The 20,505-nt window shown below is 35.7% G+C and overlaps 1 protein-coding gene across 2 annotated transcripts in view; it reads right to left on the bottom strand.

Annotated features, from left to right (window-relative positions):
- The window catches only part of LOC136866425 (PAX3- and PAX7-binding protein 1), a 337,700-nt gene that overhangs the window by 74,306 nt on the left and 242,889 nt on the right, over window positions 1-20,505 (bottom strand). For both annotated transcript variants that reach the window (XM_067143350.2, XM_067143349.2), the window contains 2 exons: window positions 9,344-9,467; window positions 464-661 (listed from right to left, as the gene is read on the bottom strand). In XM_067143350.2, the coding sequence (XP_066999451.2) occupies window positions 464-661; window positions 9,344-9,467 (322 nt within the window). The remainder of the gene's footprint in view (window positions 1-463; window positions 662-9,343; window positions 9,468-20,505) is intronic.

The following is a 20,505-nucleotide window of genomic DNA, read 5'->3' on the forward strand; positions in this document are numbered from 1 at the left end:
CTATCAAACTTTTCTGAGTTTCTTTCCAAAGCTAAAGGTAAGCATTTTTGAATTATTTCATGCGATAGTCCACTTTTTCTAGAATATGTATATGAAATTGTTTATTTATATTGCAAAAACTGACAGAACTGTGATTTTTTTCTGAGAGTTTAAAACACGCCGGCACAGGGTACGGACGCTATCTTGACTTGTCCGGGCTCACAGTGTTAAACGTAAGCTCACAGCGATGTGAACCGAACCATGCAGCCAAACACTCAATCTGGATACAAATTAGGATACCTTGAGGCAGCTTACAGCTTGACTGGAATCTGTATAGGTTGATAAAAGGTACATCATCTGGAGATAAATCTAATTTCATCCTTCTTCCTATATTTACTTGCAATATGCTAGCATAAGTAAATTGGTTACTGCTATCTTTCCATGTACAGACCACCTGACAAAGGTTTATTTGCTGCACTCTTACCTTTCTGGTTACGGAATGCTGTTACTTCAAGTTCAGTCATTTCATCATCACTTGACATTCCTTCCACATGGCGACCAATCATCTTCATTTCACGCGCTCTCCTCCTGCGGGTTCGACGTCCTTCTCGTTCAGCAGCCCGTCGTACACGTTGTTCCTCCTCCTCCTTCGTCCGCTTAGAAATTGACGTAACACCTGTCTCTGCACACACAACAAATTTTGGATAATTAATATTTAAACTTTTAAAATCCTGTAGCAGGGAACAGGTCAAAGCGGTATAAATACACCACCATATTAAAGCTTTATAAAAAAACCTTTAACTCAGAAATAAATAAACAAAAAAATAATGAGTAAGTATGTAGAGAAAAAGAATCTTCGTTACCAAAACGTGTTCTTGGAAAATCACATACTTTCTTTTACAATTGTAATTGATCAATAACATTTTATTTTCTTGTGCAGTATTACTATATGCTTTCTCCTTTTACCTGAAATTACTGGAAGTTTTCACGACAACAAGATATACTGTACAGCGTCAAACCTAACTAATCATTTCTCTGAACTGGAAATTAATATGAATTTTCAGAGGTTAAAATTTATTTATTTAGATACACATATCCTTAAGTCAGGAATGCAAGTTCCTGTAGTAATTTTTGGAAGTAATATTGCTATACTATTAAATTTCCACTTTGACATATAATGGATGAATGAATGAACAAAAGAATTAAAACAGACTAGTACGTAGGTTGAGTCATAAGTCATGGCAACTATTTTTCTCACACAAACAGGAGAAAACACGGAAAATCTAAAATATGCATTTGGAAACGTACGATATGTACTTGCGTATAATGCCACTAAATGGTGCATGTAAACAACAGTGTGGGTCTAAGCATGCCCCCAAGTTCAGTGTGTGAGTGAGAGCGTCACAAAATGGAAATCAATAAGTGGGAGGTTCTTCCATACCCGCCTTATTTGCCTGCTCTGAGCCCAAGTGACTATCATCTAATCCCCAAAGTCAAGAAGGCATTACGTAGACAACGGTTTGCTAACAAAGAGGACATTGTAACAGCATTTCGGAGAGGGGTGTCACACATTAGCGATACACATGCAGCGAATGGTATTCAGCGCCTGCCCCACCGCTGGCAACACACAGTGGAAACCTTGGGTGAGTATTTCGAAGGTCTGTAACCAGTGGAGACCTGTCCTTTGTACATAGTCTTGTGTATTTGATGTCTATACCATAATAAAACATTTACCAATGGCCTGTGTTCTGTCACTTCCCTACGAGTGTATCCTGAAGTCAGAATTTGTCTTCAGGCACTATGCATAAGTACAGGCCCTTATTTCCAAATACATATCTTGGATTTTCCGTGTTGTCTCCTGTTTGTGAGAAAAATAAAAAAGTTGCCATGACTTATGACTAGACCCTCGCATGAAAATAATTGTTGTATCTTGATTTTTCCTGAAGTTTAAGTAATTTGTCACTTCTCTCAATACCTTTACTGATGTATAATACATAATTCCTTCCCTTGTATGTGTAGCGTAAGTCTTAATATAGAATGTACACTATGCCCAATATAGAAGTGTCTAACACATTTTAGGCCCTAGAAAGTGTGATTAGCACTTAATATAATGAGATAATGAAGTGTAAAATTCAGTTCATTGTTAATAATGTTGTGGATAACCATGATATCAAAGTATAAACAGAAACAATTGAAATTGTCTTTCCCACTAAAAAACCAAACCAAACCCCATGGCACTACAGCCCTTGAAGGGCCTTGGCCTACCAAGCGACCGCTGCTCAGCCGAAGGCCTGCAGTTTACGAGGTGTCGTGTCAACACGACGAATCCTCTCGGCCGTTATTCTTGGCTTTCTAGACAGGAGCCGCTATCTCACCGTCAGATAGCTCCTCAATTCTAATCATGTAGGCTGAGTGGACCTCGAACCAGCCCTGAGGTCCAGGTCAAAATCCCTGACCTGGCCGCGAATCGAACCTGAGGCATCCGAGTAAGAGGCAGGCACGCTACTCCTACACCACGGGGCCGGCGTCTTTCCCACTAAGAGTTATAAATTCACAAACCGGTTTCGGCTATCAGGCCATCTTCAGAGCAAAGAAGTGTAAATAAATGTTGCCAGACTAGCCAACTTTAAAGAAGTTGAGTGTGATAATAAAGTGGGTTCAATATCTCCAGTAGAATGTTACTTGTCATGTTCTGCACTGTATTCACTATCGACTCATAATTAGTTATCAACTCTTTTACATTTTGAAATATGAACACAACACGGTAATGCTGTACGAGTTCACTTTGTTCTCGAAGAAACCTTAGATGTGAAAGGTGGGCAGTGAGTACTGTTTGCTACTGACTGAACTGGATGTAGTAAAAAGCAAAATGCCAATGAGCATTAAAATTAAGCTGATTTCTATCATAATTGTAATATTAGAAATTGAGTGTTCAACGGAGGAAAGAACCGATTTTGGAAGGAAAGATAGAAAATATGCCATAGTGAACAAAAAAAAAAAAAACTCTGTAATAAATGAAGTGGATTTTCAGTCACTATTGACTAGCCTATATCCCAACAGCAAGTTCTAAATCACAGTGCACTTCATTCACAATTTGCACAATCTAGTGTTAAAAACTCTTGATACTCCATGTCAGCGTTGTCATGTTAAAGATCTCTGTATCACCTGATAAAATACACACAATCATAGTATCCGTTCCAGTAGAATTCTGTTTTCGTTGCTAGATAGCAGCACAATCAGATTGTCAAACTTGGTTGGGAGACTGTCTAGTTGGCATCACTTCCAAAGGACTGCATCATGGTAGCTGAGGCTATATGAATATTTTTTTATATTGTCCAACTCCTTGGCTGAATGGTCAGCACTGAGGCCTTTGGTTCTTAAGAGTCCCGGGTTCAATTCCGGGCCAGGCTGGGGATTTTTATCGCGTCTGGGGACTGGTTGTTTGAGTTTGTCCCAACACTTTCCTCATCTTCAGACAACACACTACACTATCAACCACCACAGTAACACGCAATAGTGATTACATCCCTCCAAATTGGTTTGGCATCAGGATGACATATGGCCATAAAACAGGGCCAAATCCACATGTGCGGACACAGTTCACACCTGCTAGTCCAAAGGTGAGGGAAAAGTGGTAGAAGAAATAGAAGAAGAAGATTTTTCTTATTATTATTAGCACGTACAGTGAAATCTTCAACTAGAATCTGCTGTGAAACATGTAGATTTAGATCCTAAAATCCAATTTATATATAAATTAATACATTATACGTAATATCAGTATAACACATGAAAAATATATTTTTTTAAGGCAGTAGCTTTTATGACCAGAAAAATATTTGTACTGTGTAAACCACTCACCTTCTCACATTTAAATACATAATCATATGACCTTAGGAACCACAACACAATGGAGGAAGTCATCCTACACGGTTCAAAATATTGATCACATTGTACAATGTTCCTAACTACGTTGCATGAACGCATAGTGGGATAGGAATTACACTAATATGGTAAAAACTTGTTTTGTTTACATAACAGAGTGTTCCACTGTCTTCCAGATGTTTGGGAGGCGTCAGTGTCAGTTGAAAGATAAAAGTGCCTCAATTGAAAGTGTGTTCGAAGTTTGGTGGTCTGTGTGAAGAGTAGTGTTTGTAAGTCATATTTTACGATTCGGTGATTTACAATAAATTCACTGTGTGTTTGGAGTTTGTATGCAATAACCAACAAATTTTTAAAAACAATGGATTGGCCTCAAACAAGGTGACAGATTATCTCGATTGCTTCTCAGTATGGCTCTCGATTACATTATGACTCTGGCAAAAGGAAAATCCACCTCCAACCAAAATTGGAGCAAAAACCCTCAATAAGAACAAAATGCCTGGAATTTGTGAAAGATTGTCCCACTCTTCTTCTCCAGTTCGTATTTCTGTGTTAGGCAACTTTGTTTTTATCCAATCTTGGAATGTCATTCTATTATCCTTCTCCTCCAATTCCGAAATCCTGATCTTTTTCTTCTTCAGTACAATTTTAGGGAATTTTCTTGTTTTAATTCCACAATTAATAATCTATGATCACCTTCCATACTTTCACTGGGTATTCATGATGTATCTTCCCCATACTCAGTCTGTTATTATAAAATCGATGAGTGTTCCATACTGTCCATCCCAACTATATCGGCTGATCTTATGGCTATTCCTCTTCATAAACCATGTGTTCTTTGTGTTGAGTAAATGGTTATATCGGTTCTTAAGATCTTTAGATAGACTATATATAGTTAGTTTAAATTAATTACGTTGAATTTGTAATGTATGATTAGTACCATAGCTAGGTTAACATTTTTGTTCGTAACTTGTTATGATAATCTTTTTCTATTATGTTCAAGTGTAAGAGAGGGTCAGGATTGCTAACTTCACCACTAATAAAGATGACAATGACAATAATAATAATAATAATAATAATAATAATAATAATAATAATAATAATAATAATAATAATAATAATAATAATAATAATAATAATAATAATAATAATAATAATATTAATTGTGAGTAAATTTCAGTAAAATCAACTGTAAGTTCAAGAAATTTAGTTTAACATAAGCCATCCATCAGACATTTTCTGCAGGAACTAGACATTCCCAGAAATACTGAAGGAAATCAACAATGAGCTCAAGGCAAGTATTATTTTCAGTGAAAAACAGAAGGACCACGATGATGATGGTCCATCTTTGCTGCAGTTACAATTACAACAGCAGTAATTTGCAGTTTTATTACTGTCATTGGTTTTATGTTTCACTAACTACCTTTAAAGTAATTGGAGAGGTTGAGATGCTGGAAATTTGTCCTGCAGGAGCTCTTTTATGTGCTGGTAAATCTACCAACCAGGGGCTAGCATATTTGAGCACCTTCAAATACGACCAGACTGAGCCAGTATCGAACCTGCCAACTTTAGGTCTGAAAGCCAGGGCCTTAACTGTCTCAGCCACTCAGCCCGGCAGTAATTTGCAACCACTGTTTTGCAACATAACCTTTTGCAAGTGGCATTATGTCGCACCGACACAGATAGGTCTAATGATGATGATGGTATAGGAAAGGGTGAGAAGGAAGTGGCCACGGCCTTAGTTAAGATACAACCTGGTGTGCAACATCACTTAACAGTTTTCATTTTTATAAAACATAGAAAAAACATGGCTTTGGTCTACTTCCCAAAGGCTGGTTAGATTCTCAATACCTTGACCATCGGCTGTCACAGGTGTGAGAGAAGAGACAAACATACAAGGGAAATGAGGAGTGAGGTAGTTTGCAACCATGACCTAACTATATTAATATATTAATCCAATGCCTTAGCAGACACACTCTACCATTGGGCAACTACGTGGAATACTGAATGGTTCCGAATTAGTAAATTTATAATGCCAATATATTTGGTCCGTTATTGGACATTATAAATTTTCCAGCTAACTCATTCCTAGTTGCCAGCCCCAGTGTGCTAAGTTGGGCTCTTCAGTTGGTAAATAGCACACCCACCAAGACACATGGCTAGTGTGTACCTGGAGGCCACTGTGTAGGCTACTTGGAGCTACCAGCAGTGCCAATGCACTATGAGAGATTTTGTCTTATTTTCAAAAATTGATGCCTGCCTGGCCATCTTGGTGGGTGTGCTATTTACCAACTGATGAGCCCAACTTACCACACTGGGGCGAAACACTGGCAACCAGGAATGAGTTAGCTGGAAAATTTATAATGTCCAATAACAGACCAAATATATTGGTATTATAAATTTACTCATTCGGAAGAAATATTTCAGGTTCCCTATGGGAATCAACATCTTTATCATCTTATGGCCAGACAGGCATCAATTTTTGAAAATGAGACAAAGTCTCTCATAGTGCATTGGCACTGCCGGTGGCTCCAAATAGCCTATGCAGTGGCCGCACAGTATACACTAGCGATTCGTCTTGGTGGGTGTGCTATTTACCAACTGATGAGCCCAACTTAGCACACTGGGGCGAAACGCTGGCAACCAGGAATGAGTTAGCTGGAAAATTTATGATGTCTAATAACAGACCAAATATATTGGCATTGAATACTATAGAAACAAGACTACTCACTGATGGGGTTGGTGTCATATGGATCCCATGAACATTTGTTTTCTTTAAAAAGTGTCCAGAATCAACATACACCCCCTAGATGTGCGATGCCTGTACAAAACAAAATGCAAATGCAAAGTTTCTGGAAAGAGGCACTGTATATTAGTACCCTAGTGCCTTGAATCATCCTTAGCAAGCTTATGACATCTTTTTTTCATAGGTTCTTAATGTCCCATAACCAAAACAAATAGAAATAAATATTTGAGAACTATAACATTTTCTTAACGCTAAATGAGGGTTTGGCCTATTGTGAATTACGTTAAATCGAATATAAAATTGCAATGCTCTTATGGAATAATTTTTGGGACTGGAAATTTCTTCCGTTAAATGCGGGTTTACACTAAATCGAGGTTGCATAAAATTGGGGTTATACTGTATTGTGAATTTTACTGAATATTTTTGAAATCACAGTCCTCCTGCCATTCTTAAATCTCTGGCAGTACCGGTTATCAAACCCAGTCCTCTGAGGACGGCAGCCAATAATGCTGTCACACTATGGTCTTCATAGTTTATTCGCTTCATGTCCTGTATTGATGATTCCAATGAAGATGGCCTATTATAAAGGCCGAAATCGGTACTGAAAAATGTTTTAAGTACTTTAGTATAACAACAGTATTGATTAGGTGGGAAATCCAGCCTTATAATTATGACTGTACACTATGGAGGCAGATGAAATCATTGATGGGAGAACAGTATTCACAGCTGCTTTCACACAACAGACTTCTTTGTTTGATTTCTGAGGATGCTATGATAGACGAAAAAAAGTGCCAACTAGTAAAAGCAATGACAACACACCACAGATATGGATAAAAAGGTCAGAAATAATTTTACAAAATTAGAAACTGCATTTTATACATGAATAATGTTAGTGATTTTGCTTTTCTAAAAGTTTCTCATGGTTTATCATATAATCCCAAAAACCACCTGCACTCTGAAGGCTTACTCTTTCTCCCTGGATTTTGAAATAGTAGCAAAAGTGTTTGTGCAATAACCAAGTCAGAACTATTAATAAAGAACATTCATGCCCCAAGAAGTGTAAATGACTTTGTTGATATTCTTAATAACCCAGAAATAATAATAATAATAATAATAATAATAATAATAATAATAATAATAATAATAATAATAATAATGGTTTTACGTTCCACTAACTACTACTCTTGGTGCTTTTCAGATACACCAAGGTGCCAGAAAGTTTTCCCACAGGAATTCTTTTATTTGCCAGAAAATCTAGACGCGAGGCTGATGCATTTCATCTTCAAATACCACTGCATTGAGCCAGGATCGAACCTGCCAAGTTGGGGTCAGAAGGCGAGTGTCTCAACCATTTGAACCACTCATCCCGGCTGATAACCCAGAAGAGTGTAATCAATTTTTTCTTTAGCAACTGATGCTTCTAATGAAGGGAACAGGAAAATGTTCCCAATTTGTATTAGGTATTTTGATCCCATCAAAGATGTTCAAAATAAATTTTTGAATTTTGTTGAATAGGCAGATGAAAGTACCAATTCTATATCATCAATGTTGATCTTGAAGACTTCCATTTGAATCCCGGTCACATTTCTGCATTTTCTGCTGACAATGCCAATGTGAATTCTGGTAGACACCATTTTGTTTTTCAGCTTCTAAAGTCACAAAATGAAAACACCGTGACAGCTGATTGTTCAAATCATTTGATGCATTTTGCCTTGAAATATGCTAAGAGTGATTGGATATTGACATTGAAAATATTTCATGGTACATAACATCTGATTGTGATTCACTCCTAAAATTTGAGGTTAAACAGTGTCCTCGGCAGTGTTTAAACATGGCGTTTTGAGCATCGGCTTTAGACACTGTCTAAGCGATAAATAACGTCTTTGCAATGAGACAGCCATTGTTTAACCGTAAACATCATCTAAATATTGTTTCTGCAATCGGCCCATAAAATCTTCCTTTTTTTCCCTGACCAAAACCTTGGCACCCTAAGCATGACAAAAACGCAAACTACCGGAACCAAATAGTTCTCTCAGTCTGTATTAAAAGCAAGAAAAAGTGAGAACCGAGTAAATAATACTAGAAAGTATGAAACAAATAGTGGAATCAAAATTCTATTATACCTAAAGTAACTAAAATGTTTGCAAATTACTTTTACCAGTAGAAATATACTTTTCAAACATGACAGAAGAATATCATGAACAAAATATACAGGTTCAGAGATGTAGTTGATTCTATGTGAACGAAACCAACAAAACGTATTTCAGTACTGATAAGCGAGGTCTTACAGACATCCAAGCCCTATTTAACGTAAACGTGTTACACCAAGCTGTATGGAAATACAATTAATATAAAACTGTGAATTTTATAACTTACGGATACAAATGTTACTAAAAAATAAATATATTGAAAGAAGATATTTTCTATTGTACTTCATACTTCATGTGGTTCATATATGCCCGCATAAAGCTACATTTTACCATAGTATTCTTAAAGACCAGATTATGTTTACAAAACTGAAAATTATTATTTATAAGATAAACCAAACACCGCTACATATTTTTCCCAAGGAAGAAAAGATGCACAATATGGATGAGCTCTTCTTGGTCATTATTTGCGAAGAGCATTAAATAAATCATTGTGTAAAGACACAGATTGCTCAAACTGCATATGCCTGTGCCTCAAGTTGATAACAATCAGCATCACCAGGGTGTAAAATAATGCATAATATTTACTGACTAGATAGTGGTGAAAACTCCTCAGCTTGATCACGAACATCTTGCCGCCTGCGCTCTATCAGCTCATTGGCACGTCGTTTCAACAAACCCAGCAGTCGTTGCTCCAGATTTGCAATAACAGGCATCTGAAAAGAAAAATAACTGCATCAGAATACAGCACATAATCAATACCATCAATAAGCGAAGAACTTCACCACTACAAAAATCTAAATATTCCATTATACATGTGATTCACAAGAACTATTAATTAACTTGCGACAGTATATTCCCTCAACCTCAAAGTTTGCCAGCATTCAGAAGCATTATCATAATAAGAGAATCCAGAATCCAGTCTGTACTCAACAGAAGCACAAATTAAAACCAAAAATGCAGAAAGACACCAGCTACTTTAAAAGGATATGCATTAAAGCACAAAAAAGACCAAAATCTAGCCATAAAAAAAAAAAAAGAGGTATTTAAGAGATACAAGTCAACCGCAGTTAATTGAAATACCAAAAACGACATTAACAGAGAGAATGGAAGGTCAAAATATTGACACAAAATTACCAAATATTCACGACTATACTCCGCACGGCCTTACTTCTAAATTGAAGTTTCGCAAAACAAATGAGCATCGCCTTTCCTCTGTTGCCAGCGCGCTACGCCCGCGAGAACAGCTGATGCAATATGACCACGGTAAACAGCCCTTGTAAAATGTAATACCGTACTCAGAAAAACTAATGAATATGGATTGAAAACAAATTCACAAAAACTACACTTACTAACAACATCTGACACTAATAAGAGAATATATTAATAAGAATAAATGAGAATGAGGAAATAAAACATCACTCACCGCTAATGGCTGGCACAGAAAGGAGGTTATGGCCTACAAAGGGAACACTCCACTGATCTCAGTCACTAGAACCCTCCAGCAATATGAAAAACACACTAATTACTGAAGGAAAATGCAAAAGATCGCGAAGCATACCAAATACCATACACGCTGAGCGAGATAGGTTGCCTTGTCTTGATCATTTGATGGGCTTTGCATGAGATAGGTTAACCACGTGGCGAATGTAAATATTAGAGTTGTCAACTGGGTTTCGAGATCGTGCTCTGCCGATATAAATCGATATGAATGGCAGATTGGGATTGGTTGGATGCCTATGCTTCAGTGCATAATCACTAGATGGAGCCAAAATCTGCCAAAACGTCAATTTAGAAGTAGAGCCGTGCGGAGTATAGTACCATTACGATGAGAAAAGTGCATCAATCAAGGAATGCATCTGATCATTTCTATTCTCGCCTAATGGTCTCAACAATGTTCTTTATTATTTAACACGCGGCGGAAATGCAATGCTGCCACCCCACAATCGCGTAGTCCTTTACTCACAACACTGTAAATGGAATGAATGAATGAATGAATGAATGAATGAATGAAAGAAAGAAACAATACACACTATTGTTTTATTGCAGTAAAGGTTCGATACACCCCACTTCTACTTCGATGCACAATTCACAACGGTGTAGTAGTGACCTTTGGACTCTGTTTAGGATGTGCGGTGTGTCACAAACATCCTGGAAAGCTGCCTGGATTCTTGATACAAGTTCAACCTCTCTTTATATGGGCTTTGCATACACTAGTCACCAAGTGACCCCATAGCAGACATCCATGGGAGTAGTTAAATTGGTTGAGCACGGAGGTCATTTAACTGGCCCATTCTGGCCTGCCTATCTCCTGGATTATGATCATTTAAGTGCAGCGTGACACGGCAAGTGAAATGTGGTGATGTGCCATTATGACAGCCACAGAGGAAAATCTTCCAATAATCCAGGCAGTGATTTTACCAAGAAACAGTAGTATTTTTTACTGTTCAGGCAAATAGAAAGGACATACGGCCCAAGTAATTTGTCACCAACAAAGCCAGCCCAAATACTGGCACTCAACTGATGCTGAAATGTGCACACTATTATCACAAGGGTTTTCTTATGTCCAAAATTTAAAGATAAAAATTTCATTGTTCCGTATTGAAATTATTGATGTTAAAAATTAAATAACTGGAGGTTCAACCTATTCAATACTCAAAAGAAAGAAACGTAGCAATCACATTTCTATTTAAATGGGACCGGTTTCGACCTTAGTCTAGGTCATCATCAGCCATAAAAAACATGTAAAATGTTTAAGAATGTTGGAGGTCAGTTTTTCACTGTTAGGCACAAAGACACGACATCACATTCTGTTCTGCACAAAGTCACAACATTAACAATCAACTTGCGAAGATCAAAAAGGCTTGAATTCGCAGACGAACAGATCTGTAGATGAAAGCCGCCAGCTCCCGGTGACTACGTGGCACACTCAAGGTCACGCACTGCGGCCAAACACCAAAGCAGAGTGGAGAACGTTTCGAAGGTCCAGAACCTGTCACGGCTGCGGGAAGCCAAGTACGTATATAAAAATGTACGATGCCAATTAGTATAACCGAATGAGCACCCGTACTCAAGCTAAGATCTTGGTAAACAGTTGATTTGAAAAAACAATTGTAGAGAGAAGAAAAAAATGTAGTAAAAAGCGCAATATCGGAAAACAAATGAAAACTTATATGCACAGTGCGCTATTTAAAAAAAAAAAAAAAAAAAAAAATTTTTTTAGGTTATGATTGAAGTAGTCGAAGTTGGCGCAAGACAAAAATTTTTGAAAGAGGAGAATAAATTAAACGAGGAAGAGTGATAGTGAAATAAGAGAAAGAATAAAAGAAATTGAAGTTAGATGGTAATGAGGAAAGATAAGATAGGGAAATGAAGGAGGGGTAGTTTAAGGTGGGTTAGGAGGGTGGGTTATTGGAGGTAGAAAATGTGGGTGGGAACTATGTAAGACATGGAAAATAGAATTGGGGTTTTGGAATTTGGAATTTTTGAGAAGAAGAATTAGGAAGTCAAAAAGGATATTGGGTTTTTCAGAAATGTCGTTTAAATTGAAATTAGGGTTGAAGTACTGGTCAAGGTGGATAAAGCAATTTTCAGTAATGTTTAAGAGGGGGCCTTTGTTAATGATTTTAAGTATGTTTATGTCATTGTCAATACTGGTGAAATTATGTTTGGAGTCTTGTATGTGCTGTCCTATGGCAGAGAATCTGTTGTATTTAATGGCGTTGACATGTTCAGAGTACCTGATATTGAAGTTGCGGCCAGTTTGTCCGACGTAGGAGGAACTGCAGTTGTTACATTTAAATCTGTATACACCAGATTTAGAAAAGGCATTAGACTTATTTAGAGATTTAGAGTTGTGTAAGATATCAAGACTTCTATTGTTAGTTCTAAAAGAAATTTTCATATTATGTTTTTTAAAGATATTAGTTATTTTATAAGCATCCTGAGTAAAAGTGAAGGTGGAAAAAGCAGTTGGTTTTATTGTGTCTTTAGATAAAGTGGTTTTTGGACGGTGTTTGAATTTGTTGATAATGCGGTTAATGAAGGAGTTGTTAAAGCCATTAAATTTAGCAATGTTGCGGATGGTGTTTAATTCATTATTTAAATCTTTTTTGGACATAGGGGTGTTGAAGGCACGAAAAATTAAGCTGTTATAAGTAGCACGTTTATGAGCTTGGGGGTGCGAAGAATCTTGTCTTATTGTAGTTGCTGTTTGGGTTGGTTTTCTGAAAATTTTGTAAGATAAAGAAGAAGGATGTCTAGTAATAGTTAGGTCTAGAAAATTAAGAGTTTGGTTGTGTTCTGATTCGAGGGTGAATTTAATGTTAGAGTCTAAGTTGTTGAGATGAAGAAGTGTAGAGGCTGCGTTGGTTGATTCCTCATTTAATATTACCAATGTGTCGTCGACATATCTCGCCCAAAAGAGGATGTTGGAGAAATTATTATTATTATTAATTCTTGTGTTTTCTAAGAAGTCGAGGTAAATTTCAGCAAGAATGCCAGAAGCAGGTGAGCCCATAGCCAAGCCATCTTGTTGATAAATGGTGTTGTCAAAGGTAAAATAATTATTGTTGAGAACTAATTTTAAAATAGACATGAAGTCTTGAATTTCAAGTTTACTTAGGTTACTGAATTTGTTTAGGTTGTTGTTTATAATGGGGAATAATTTTGGAATTGGAATACTAGGGTACATGTTGACAATGTCAAAAGAATGGAGAGAAAAATTTGGTTGGATTTCAAAATTTTTTAATTTGTTGATTAGATCAGAAGTGTTTTTGATAGATTTGTTGGATAAAAATCGATAATTTTTTAGTAAAAATGTTTGGATGAATTTAGAAGTGTTGTATAGGGGACTGGGTCTGTAATTGATAATTGGACGGATAGGAATGTTAGTTTTGTGAATTTTAGGGAGGGCTTTGGCAGTGGGTAGTCCAGGGTTCATGTTTATTAGTTTAGTTTTTTCTTGATCTGTGAGGAGAAAGGAAACGTTTTTTAAAGTATGTTTGAGTAGGCGTTGGATTTTTGTGGTTGGGTCTTTTTTTATTATAGAAAAAGAAGGGTCACTGAAAAAGTTTTTGGTTTTATCTAAGTAGTCATTTTTATCCATTATGACAGTAGTGTTGCCTTTATCAGATTTGGTGATAATGAGATTATTGTCATTGATTTTCTTTTTAAGATCTGAAATGGTTTTATTATCTTTAATTAAATTATTATTATTATTATTATTATAATTAATAAGAGAAGTGTTTTTGTTATTGTTAATGAAGATTTTTTCAAGTTTCCTTTTTACTTCATATCTGATTTCATCTTGTTCATCTGTTGGCATTTTGTTAATGGCTATTTCAGATTCAATAATTAAATTGGTGGCTACATTGAAAGTGTTAAGATTGGGCCAATTGTGTTTGAAGCCCTTCGAAAGGATTGAGTTTTCATCATCACTCAGAGTTGTTTTAGATAGATTTACGATGGGAGGATGGAATTGTTCAATAGTTTTGGAGGGTGTGTTACGGTTCTTAAACTGGAATTTATGTGAAGAAGAGTTGTTCTTGAGAATTTTGAGTTTTTTCTCAAGGGTTTGTTGTTTGATTGACAGTACATGAAATAATTTATCGTCAACTTGAGTTAGGAAGAGGTTCCATTGTGCACTCGGGAGAAGATTAGCAATTTCTAGATGTGTTTCGTATAATCTGTTGTTTAAAAATGATTTTTTCTTGTATAAGAAACGAATTTCGTTTTTTAGCCAAATTTTGTTGGTTATTTTTTGGGTTTTTAACATGTGAGGAGAAGAAATGTTTTTTCTGGTACAACTTTGAAGAAATTTGGGGGTAAGATTGTAGGATATGCATTGTTTCAGGAAGTCGATGTCTTTTCCTAATTTAGCGATCTTGATCTTAAGGCCCATGTAAGAGAAGGCTTTTTGTTTAGCTTGGTTAGCTTGTGCATTTAAAGATAAAAATTTCATTGTTCCGTATTGAAATTATTGATGTTAAAAATTAAATAACTGGAGGTTCAACCTATTCAATACTCAAAAGAAAGAAACGTAGCAATCACATTTCTATTTAAATGGGACCGGTTTCGACCTTAGTCTAGGTCATCATCAGCCATAAAAAACATGTAAAATGTTTAAGAATGTTGGAGGTCAGTTTTTCACTGTTAGGCACAAAGACACGACATCACATTCTGTTCTGCACAAAGTCACAACATTAACAATCAACTTGCGAAGATCAAAAAGGCTTGAATTCGCAGACGAACAGATCTGTAGATGAAAGCCGCCAGCTCCCGGTGACTACGTGGCACACTCAAGGTCACGCACTGCGGCCAAACACCAAAGCAGAGTGGAGAACGTTTCGAAGGTCCAGAACCTGTCACGGCTGCGGGAAGCCAAGTACGTATATAAAAATGTACGATGCCAATTAGTATAACCGAATGAGCACCCGTACTCAAGCTAAGATCTTGGTAAACAGTTGATTTGAAAAAACAATTGTAGAGAGAAGAAAAAAATGTAGTAAAAAGCGCAATATCGGAAAACAAATGAAAACTTATATGCACAGTGCGCTATTTAAAAAAAAAAAAAAAAAAAAAAAAATTTTTTAGGTTATGATTGAAGTAGTCGAAGTTGGCGCAAGACAAAAATTTTTGAAAGAGGAGAATAAATTAAACGAGGAAGAGTGATAGTGAAATAAGAGAAAGAATAAAAGAAATTGAAGTTAGATGGTAATGAGGAAAGATAAGATAGGGAAATGAAGGAGGGGTAGTTTAAGGTGGGTTAGGAGGGTGGGTTATTGGAGGTAGAAAATGTGGGTGGGAACTATGTAAGACATGGAAAATAGAATTGGGGTTTTGGAATTTGGAATTTTTGAGAAGAAGAATTAGGAAGTCAAAAAGGATATTGGGTTTTTCAGAAATGTCGTTTAAATTGAAATTAGGGTTGAAGTACTGGTCAAGGTGGATAAAGCAATTTTCAGTAATGTTTAAGAGGGGGCCTTTGTTAATGATTTTAAGTATGTTTATGTCATTGTCAATACTGGTGAAATTATGTTTGGAGTCTTGTATGTGCTGTCCTATGGCAGAGAATCTGTTGTATTTAATGGCGTTGACATGTTCAGAGTACCTGATATTGAAGTTGCGGCCAGTTTGTCCGACGTAGGAGGAACTGCAGTTGTTACATTTAAATCTGTATACACCAGATTTAGAAAAGGCATTAGACTTATTTAGAGATTTAGAGTTGTGTAAGATATCAAGACTTCTATTGTTAGTTCTAAAAGAAATTTTCATATTATGTTTTTTAAAGATATTAGTTATTTTATAAGCATCCTGAGTAAAAGTGAAGGTGGAAAAAGCAGTTGGTTTTATTGTGTCTTTAGATAAAGTGGTTTTTGGACGGTGTTTGAATTTGTTGATAATGCGGTTAATGAAGGAGTTGTTAAAGCCATTAAATTTAGCAATGTTGCGGATGGTGTTTAATTCATTATTTAAATCTTTTTTGGACATAGGGGTGTTGAAGGCACGAAAAATTAAGCTGTTATAAGTAGCACGTTTATGAGCTTGGGGGTGCGAAGAATCTTGTCTTATTGTAGTTGCTGTTTGGGTTGGTTTTCTGAAAATTTTGTAAGATAAAGAAGAAGGATGTCTAGTAATAGTTAGGTCTAGAAAATTAAGAGTTTGGTTGTGTTCTGATTCGAGGGTGAATTTAATGTTAGAGTCTAAGTTGTTGAGATGAAGAAGTGTAGAGGCTGCGTTGGTTGATTCCTCATTTAATATTACCAATGTGTCGTCGACATATCTCGCCCAAAAGAGGATGTTGGAGAAATTATTATTATTATTAATTCTTGTGTTTTCTAAGAAGTCGAGGTAAATTTCAGCAAGAATGCCAGAAGCAGGTGAGCCCATAGCCAAGCCATCTTGTTGATAAATGGTGTTGTCAAAGGTAAAATAATTATTGTTGAGAACTAATTTTAAAATAGACATGAAGTCTTGAATTTCAAGTTTACTTAGGTTACTGAATTTGTTTAGGTTGTTGTTTATAATGGGGAATAATTTTGGAATTGGAATACTAGGGTACATGTTGACAATGTCAAAAGAATGGAGAGAAAAATTTGGTTGGATTTCAAAATTTTTTAATTTGTTGATTAGATCAGAAGTGTTTTTGATAGATTTGTTGGATAAAAATCGATAATTTTTTAGTAAAAATGTTTGGATGAATTTAGAAGTGTTGTATAGGGGACTGGGTCTGTAATTGATAATTGGACGGATAGGAATGTTAGTTTTGTGAATTTTAGGGAGGGCTTTGGCAGTGGGTAGTCCAGGGTTCATGTTTATTAGTTTAGTTTTTTCTTGATCTGTGAGGAGAAAGGAAACGTTTTTTAAAGTATGTTTGAGTAGGCGTTGGATTTTTGTGGTTGGGTCTTTTTTTATTATAGAAAAAGAAGGGTCACTGAAAAAGTTTTTGTTTTTATCTAAGTAGTCATTTTTATCCATTATGACAGTAGTGTTGCCTTTATCAGATTTGGTGATAATGAGATTATTGTCATTGATTTTCTTTTTAAGATCTGAAATGGTTTTATTATCTTTAATTAAATTATTATTATTATTATAATTAATAAGAGAAGTGTTTTTGTTATTGTTAATGAAGATTTTTTCAAGTTTCCTTTTTACTTCATATCTGATTTCATCTTGTTCATCTGTTGGCATTTTGTTAATGGCTATTTCAGATTCAATAATTAAATTGGTGGCTACATTGAAAGTGTTAAGATTGGGCCAATTGTGTTTGAAGCCCTTCGAAAGGATTGAGTTTTCATCATCACTCAGAGTTGTTTTAGATAGATTTACGATGGGAGGATGGAATTGTTCAATAGTTTTGGAGGGTGTGTTACGGTTCTTAAACTGGAATTTATGTGAAGAAGAGTTGTTCTTGAGAATTTTGAGTTTTTTCTCAAGGGTTTGTTGTTTGATTGACAGTACATGAAATAATTTATCGTCAACTTGAGTTAGGAAGAGGTTCCATTGTGCACTCGGGAGAAGATTAGCAATTTCTAGATGTGTTTCGTATAATCTGTTGTTTAAAAATGATTTTTTCTTGTATAAGAAACGAATTTCGTTTTTTAGCCAAATTTTGTTGGTTATTTTTTGGGTTTTTAACATGTGAGGAGAAGAAATGTTTTTTCTGGTACAACTTTGAAGAAATTTGGGGGTAAGATTGTAGGATATGCATTGTTTCAGGAAGTCGATGTCTTTTCCTAATTTAGCGATCTTGATCTTAAGGCCCATGTAAGAGAAGGCTTTTTGTTTAGCTTGGTTAGCTTGTGCATTTAAAGATAAAAATTTCATTGTTCCGTATTGAAATTATTGATGTTAAAAATTAAATAACTGGAGGTTCAACCTATTCAATACTCAAAAGAAAGAAACGTAGCAATCACATTTCTATTTAAATGGGACCGGTTTCGACCTTAGTCTAGGTCATCATCAGCCATAAAAAACATGTAAAATGTTTAAGAATGTTGGAGGTCAGTTTTTCACTGTTAGGCACAAAGACACGACATCACATTCTGTTCTGCACAAAGTCACAACATTAACAATCAACTTGCGAAGATCAAAAAGGCTTGAATTCGCAGACGAACAGATCTGTAGATGAAAGCCGCCAGCTCCCGGTGACTACGTGGCACACTCAAGGTCACGCACTGCGGCCAAACACCAAAGCAGAGTGGAGAACGTTTCGAAGGTCCAGAACCTGTCACGGCTGCGGGAAGCCAAGTACGTATATAAAAATGTACGATGCCAATTAGTATAACCGAATGAGCACCCGTACTCAAGCTAAGATCTTGGTAAACAGTTGATTTGAAAAAACAATTGTAGAGAGAAGAAAAAAATGTAGTAAAAAGCGCAATATCGGAAAACAAATGAAAACTTATATGCACAGTGCGCTATTTAAAAAAAAAAAAAAAAAAAAAAAAATTTTTTAGGTTATGATTGAAGTAGTCGAAGTTGGCGCAAGACAAAAATTTTTGAAAGAGGAGAATAAATTAAACGAGGAAGAGTGATAGTGAAATAAGAGAAAGAATAAAAGAAATTGAAGTTAGATGGTAATGAGGAAAGATAAGATAGGGAAATGAAGGAGGGGTAGTTTAAGGTGGGTTAGGAGGGTGGGTTATTGGAGGTAGAAAATGTGGGTGGGAACTATGTAAGACATGGAAAATAGAATTGGGGTTTTGGAATTTGGAATTTTTGAGAAGAAGAATTAGGAAGTCAAAAAGGATATTGGGTTTTTCAGAAATGTCGTTTAAATTGAAATTAGGGTTGAAGTACTGGTCAAGGTGGATAAAGCAATTTTCAGTAATGTTTAAGAGGGGGCCTTTGTTAATGATTTTAAGTATGTTTATGTCATTGTCAATACTGGTGAAATTATGTTTGGAGTCTTGTATGTGCTGTCCTATGGCAGAGAATCTGTTGTATTTAATGGCGTTGACATGTTCAGAGTACCTGATATTGAAGTTGCGGCCAGTTTGTCCGACGTAGGAGGAACTGCAGTTGTTACATTTAAATCTGTATACACCAGATTTAGAAAAGGCATTAGACTTATTTAGAGATTTAGAGTTGTGTAAGATATCAAGACTTCTATTGTTAGTTCTAAAAGAAATTTTCATATTATGTTTTTTAAAGATATTAGTTATTTTATAAGCATCCTGAGTAAAAGTGAAGGTGGAAAAAGCAGTTGGTTTTATTGTGTCTTTAGATAAAGTGGTTTTTGGACGGTGTTTGAATTTGTTGATAATGCGGTTAATGAAGGAGTTGTTAAAGCCATTAAATTTAGCAATGTTGCGGATGGTGTTTAATTCATTATTTAAATCTTTTTTGGACATAGGGGTGTTGAAGGCACGAAAAATTAAGCTGTTATAAGTAGCACGTTTATGAGCTTGGGGGTGCGAAGAATCTTGTCTTATTGTAGTTGCTGTTTGGGTTGGTTTTCTGAAAATTTTGTAAGATAAAGAAGAAGGATGTCTAGTAATAGTTAGGTCTAGAAAATTAAGAGTTTGGTTGTGTTCTGATTCGAGGGTGAATTTAATGTTAGAGTCTAAGTTGTTGAGATGAAGAAGTGTAGAGGCTGCGTTGGTTGATTCCTCATTTAATATTACCAATGTGTCGTCGACATATCTCGCCCAAAAGAGGATGTTGGAGAAATTATTATTATTATTAATTCTTGTGTTTTCTAAGAAGTCGAGGTAAATTTCAGCAAGAATGCCAGAAGCAGGTGAGCCCATAGCCAAGCCATCTTGTTGATAAATGGTGTTGTCAAAGGTAAAATAATTATTGTTGAGAACTAATTTTAAAATAGACATGAAGTCTTGAATTTCAAGTTTACTTAGGTTACTGAATTTGTTTAGGTTGTTGTTTATAATGGGGAATAATTTTGGAATTGGAATACTAGGGTACATGTTGACAATGTCAAAAGAATGGAGAGAAAAATTTGGTTGGATTTCAAAATTTTTTAATTTGTTGATTAGATCAGAAGTGTTTTTGATAGATTTGTTGGATAAAAATCGATAATTTTTTAGTAAAAATGTTTGGATGAATTTAGAAGTGTTGTATAGGGGACTGGGTCTGTAATTGATAATTGGACGGATAGGAATGTTAGTTTTGTGAATTTTAGGGAGGGCTTTGGCAGTGGGTAGTCCAGGGTTCATGTTTATTAGTTTAGTTTTTTCTTGATCTGTGAGGAGAAAGGAAACGTTTTTTAAAGTATGTTTGAGTAGGCGTTGG

The sequence above is a fragment of the Anabrus simplex genome, chromosome 3 (assembly GCF_040414725.1).
Source record: "Anabrus simplex isolate iqAnaSimp1 chromosome 3, ASM4041472v1, whole genome shotgun sequence".
Lineage (NCBI taxonomy): Eukaryota > Metazoa > Arthropoda > Insecta > Orthoptera > Tettigoniidae > Anabrus > Anabrus simplex.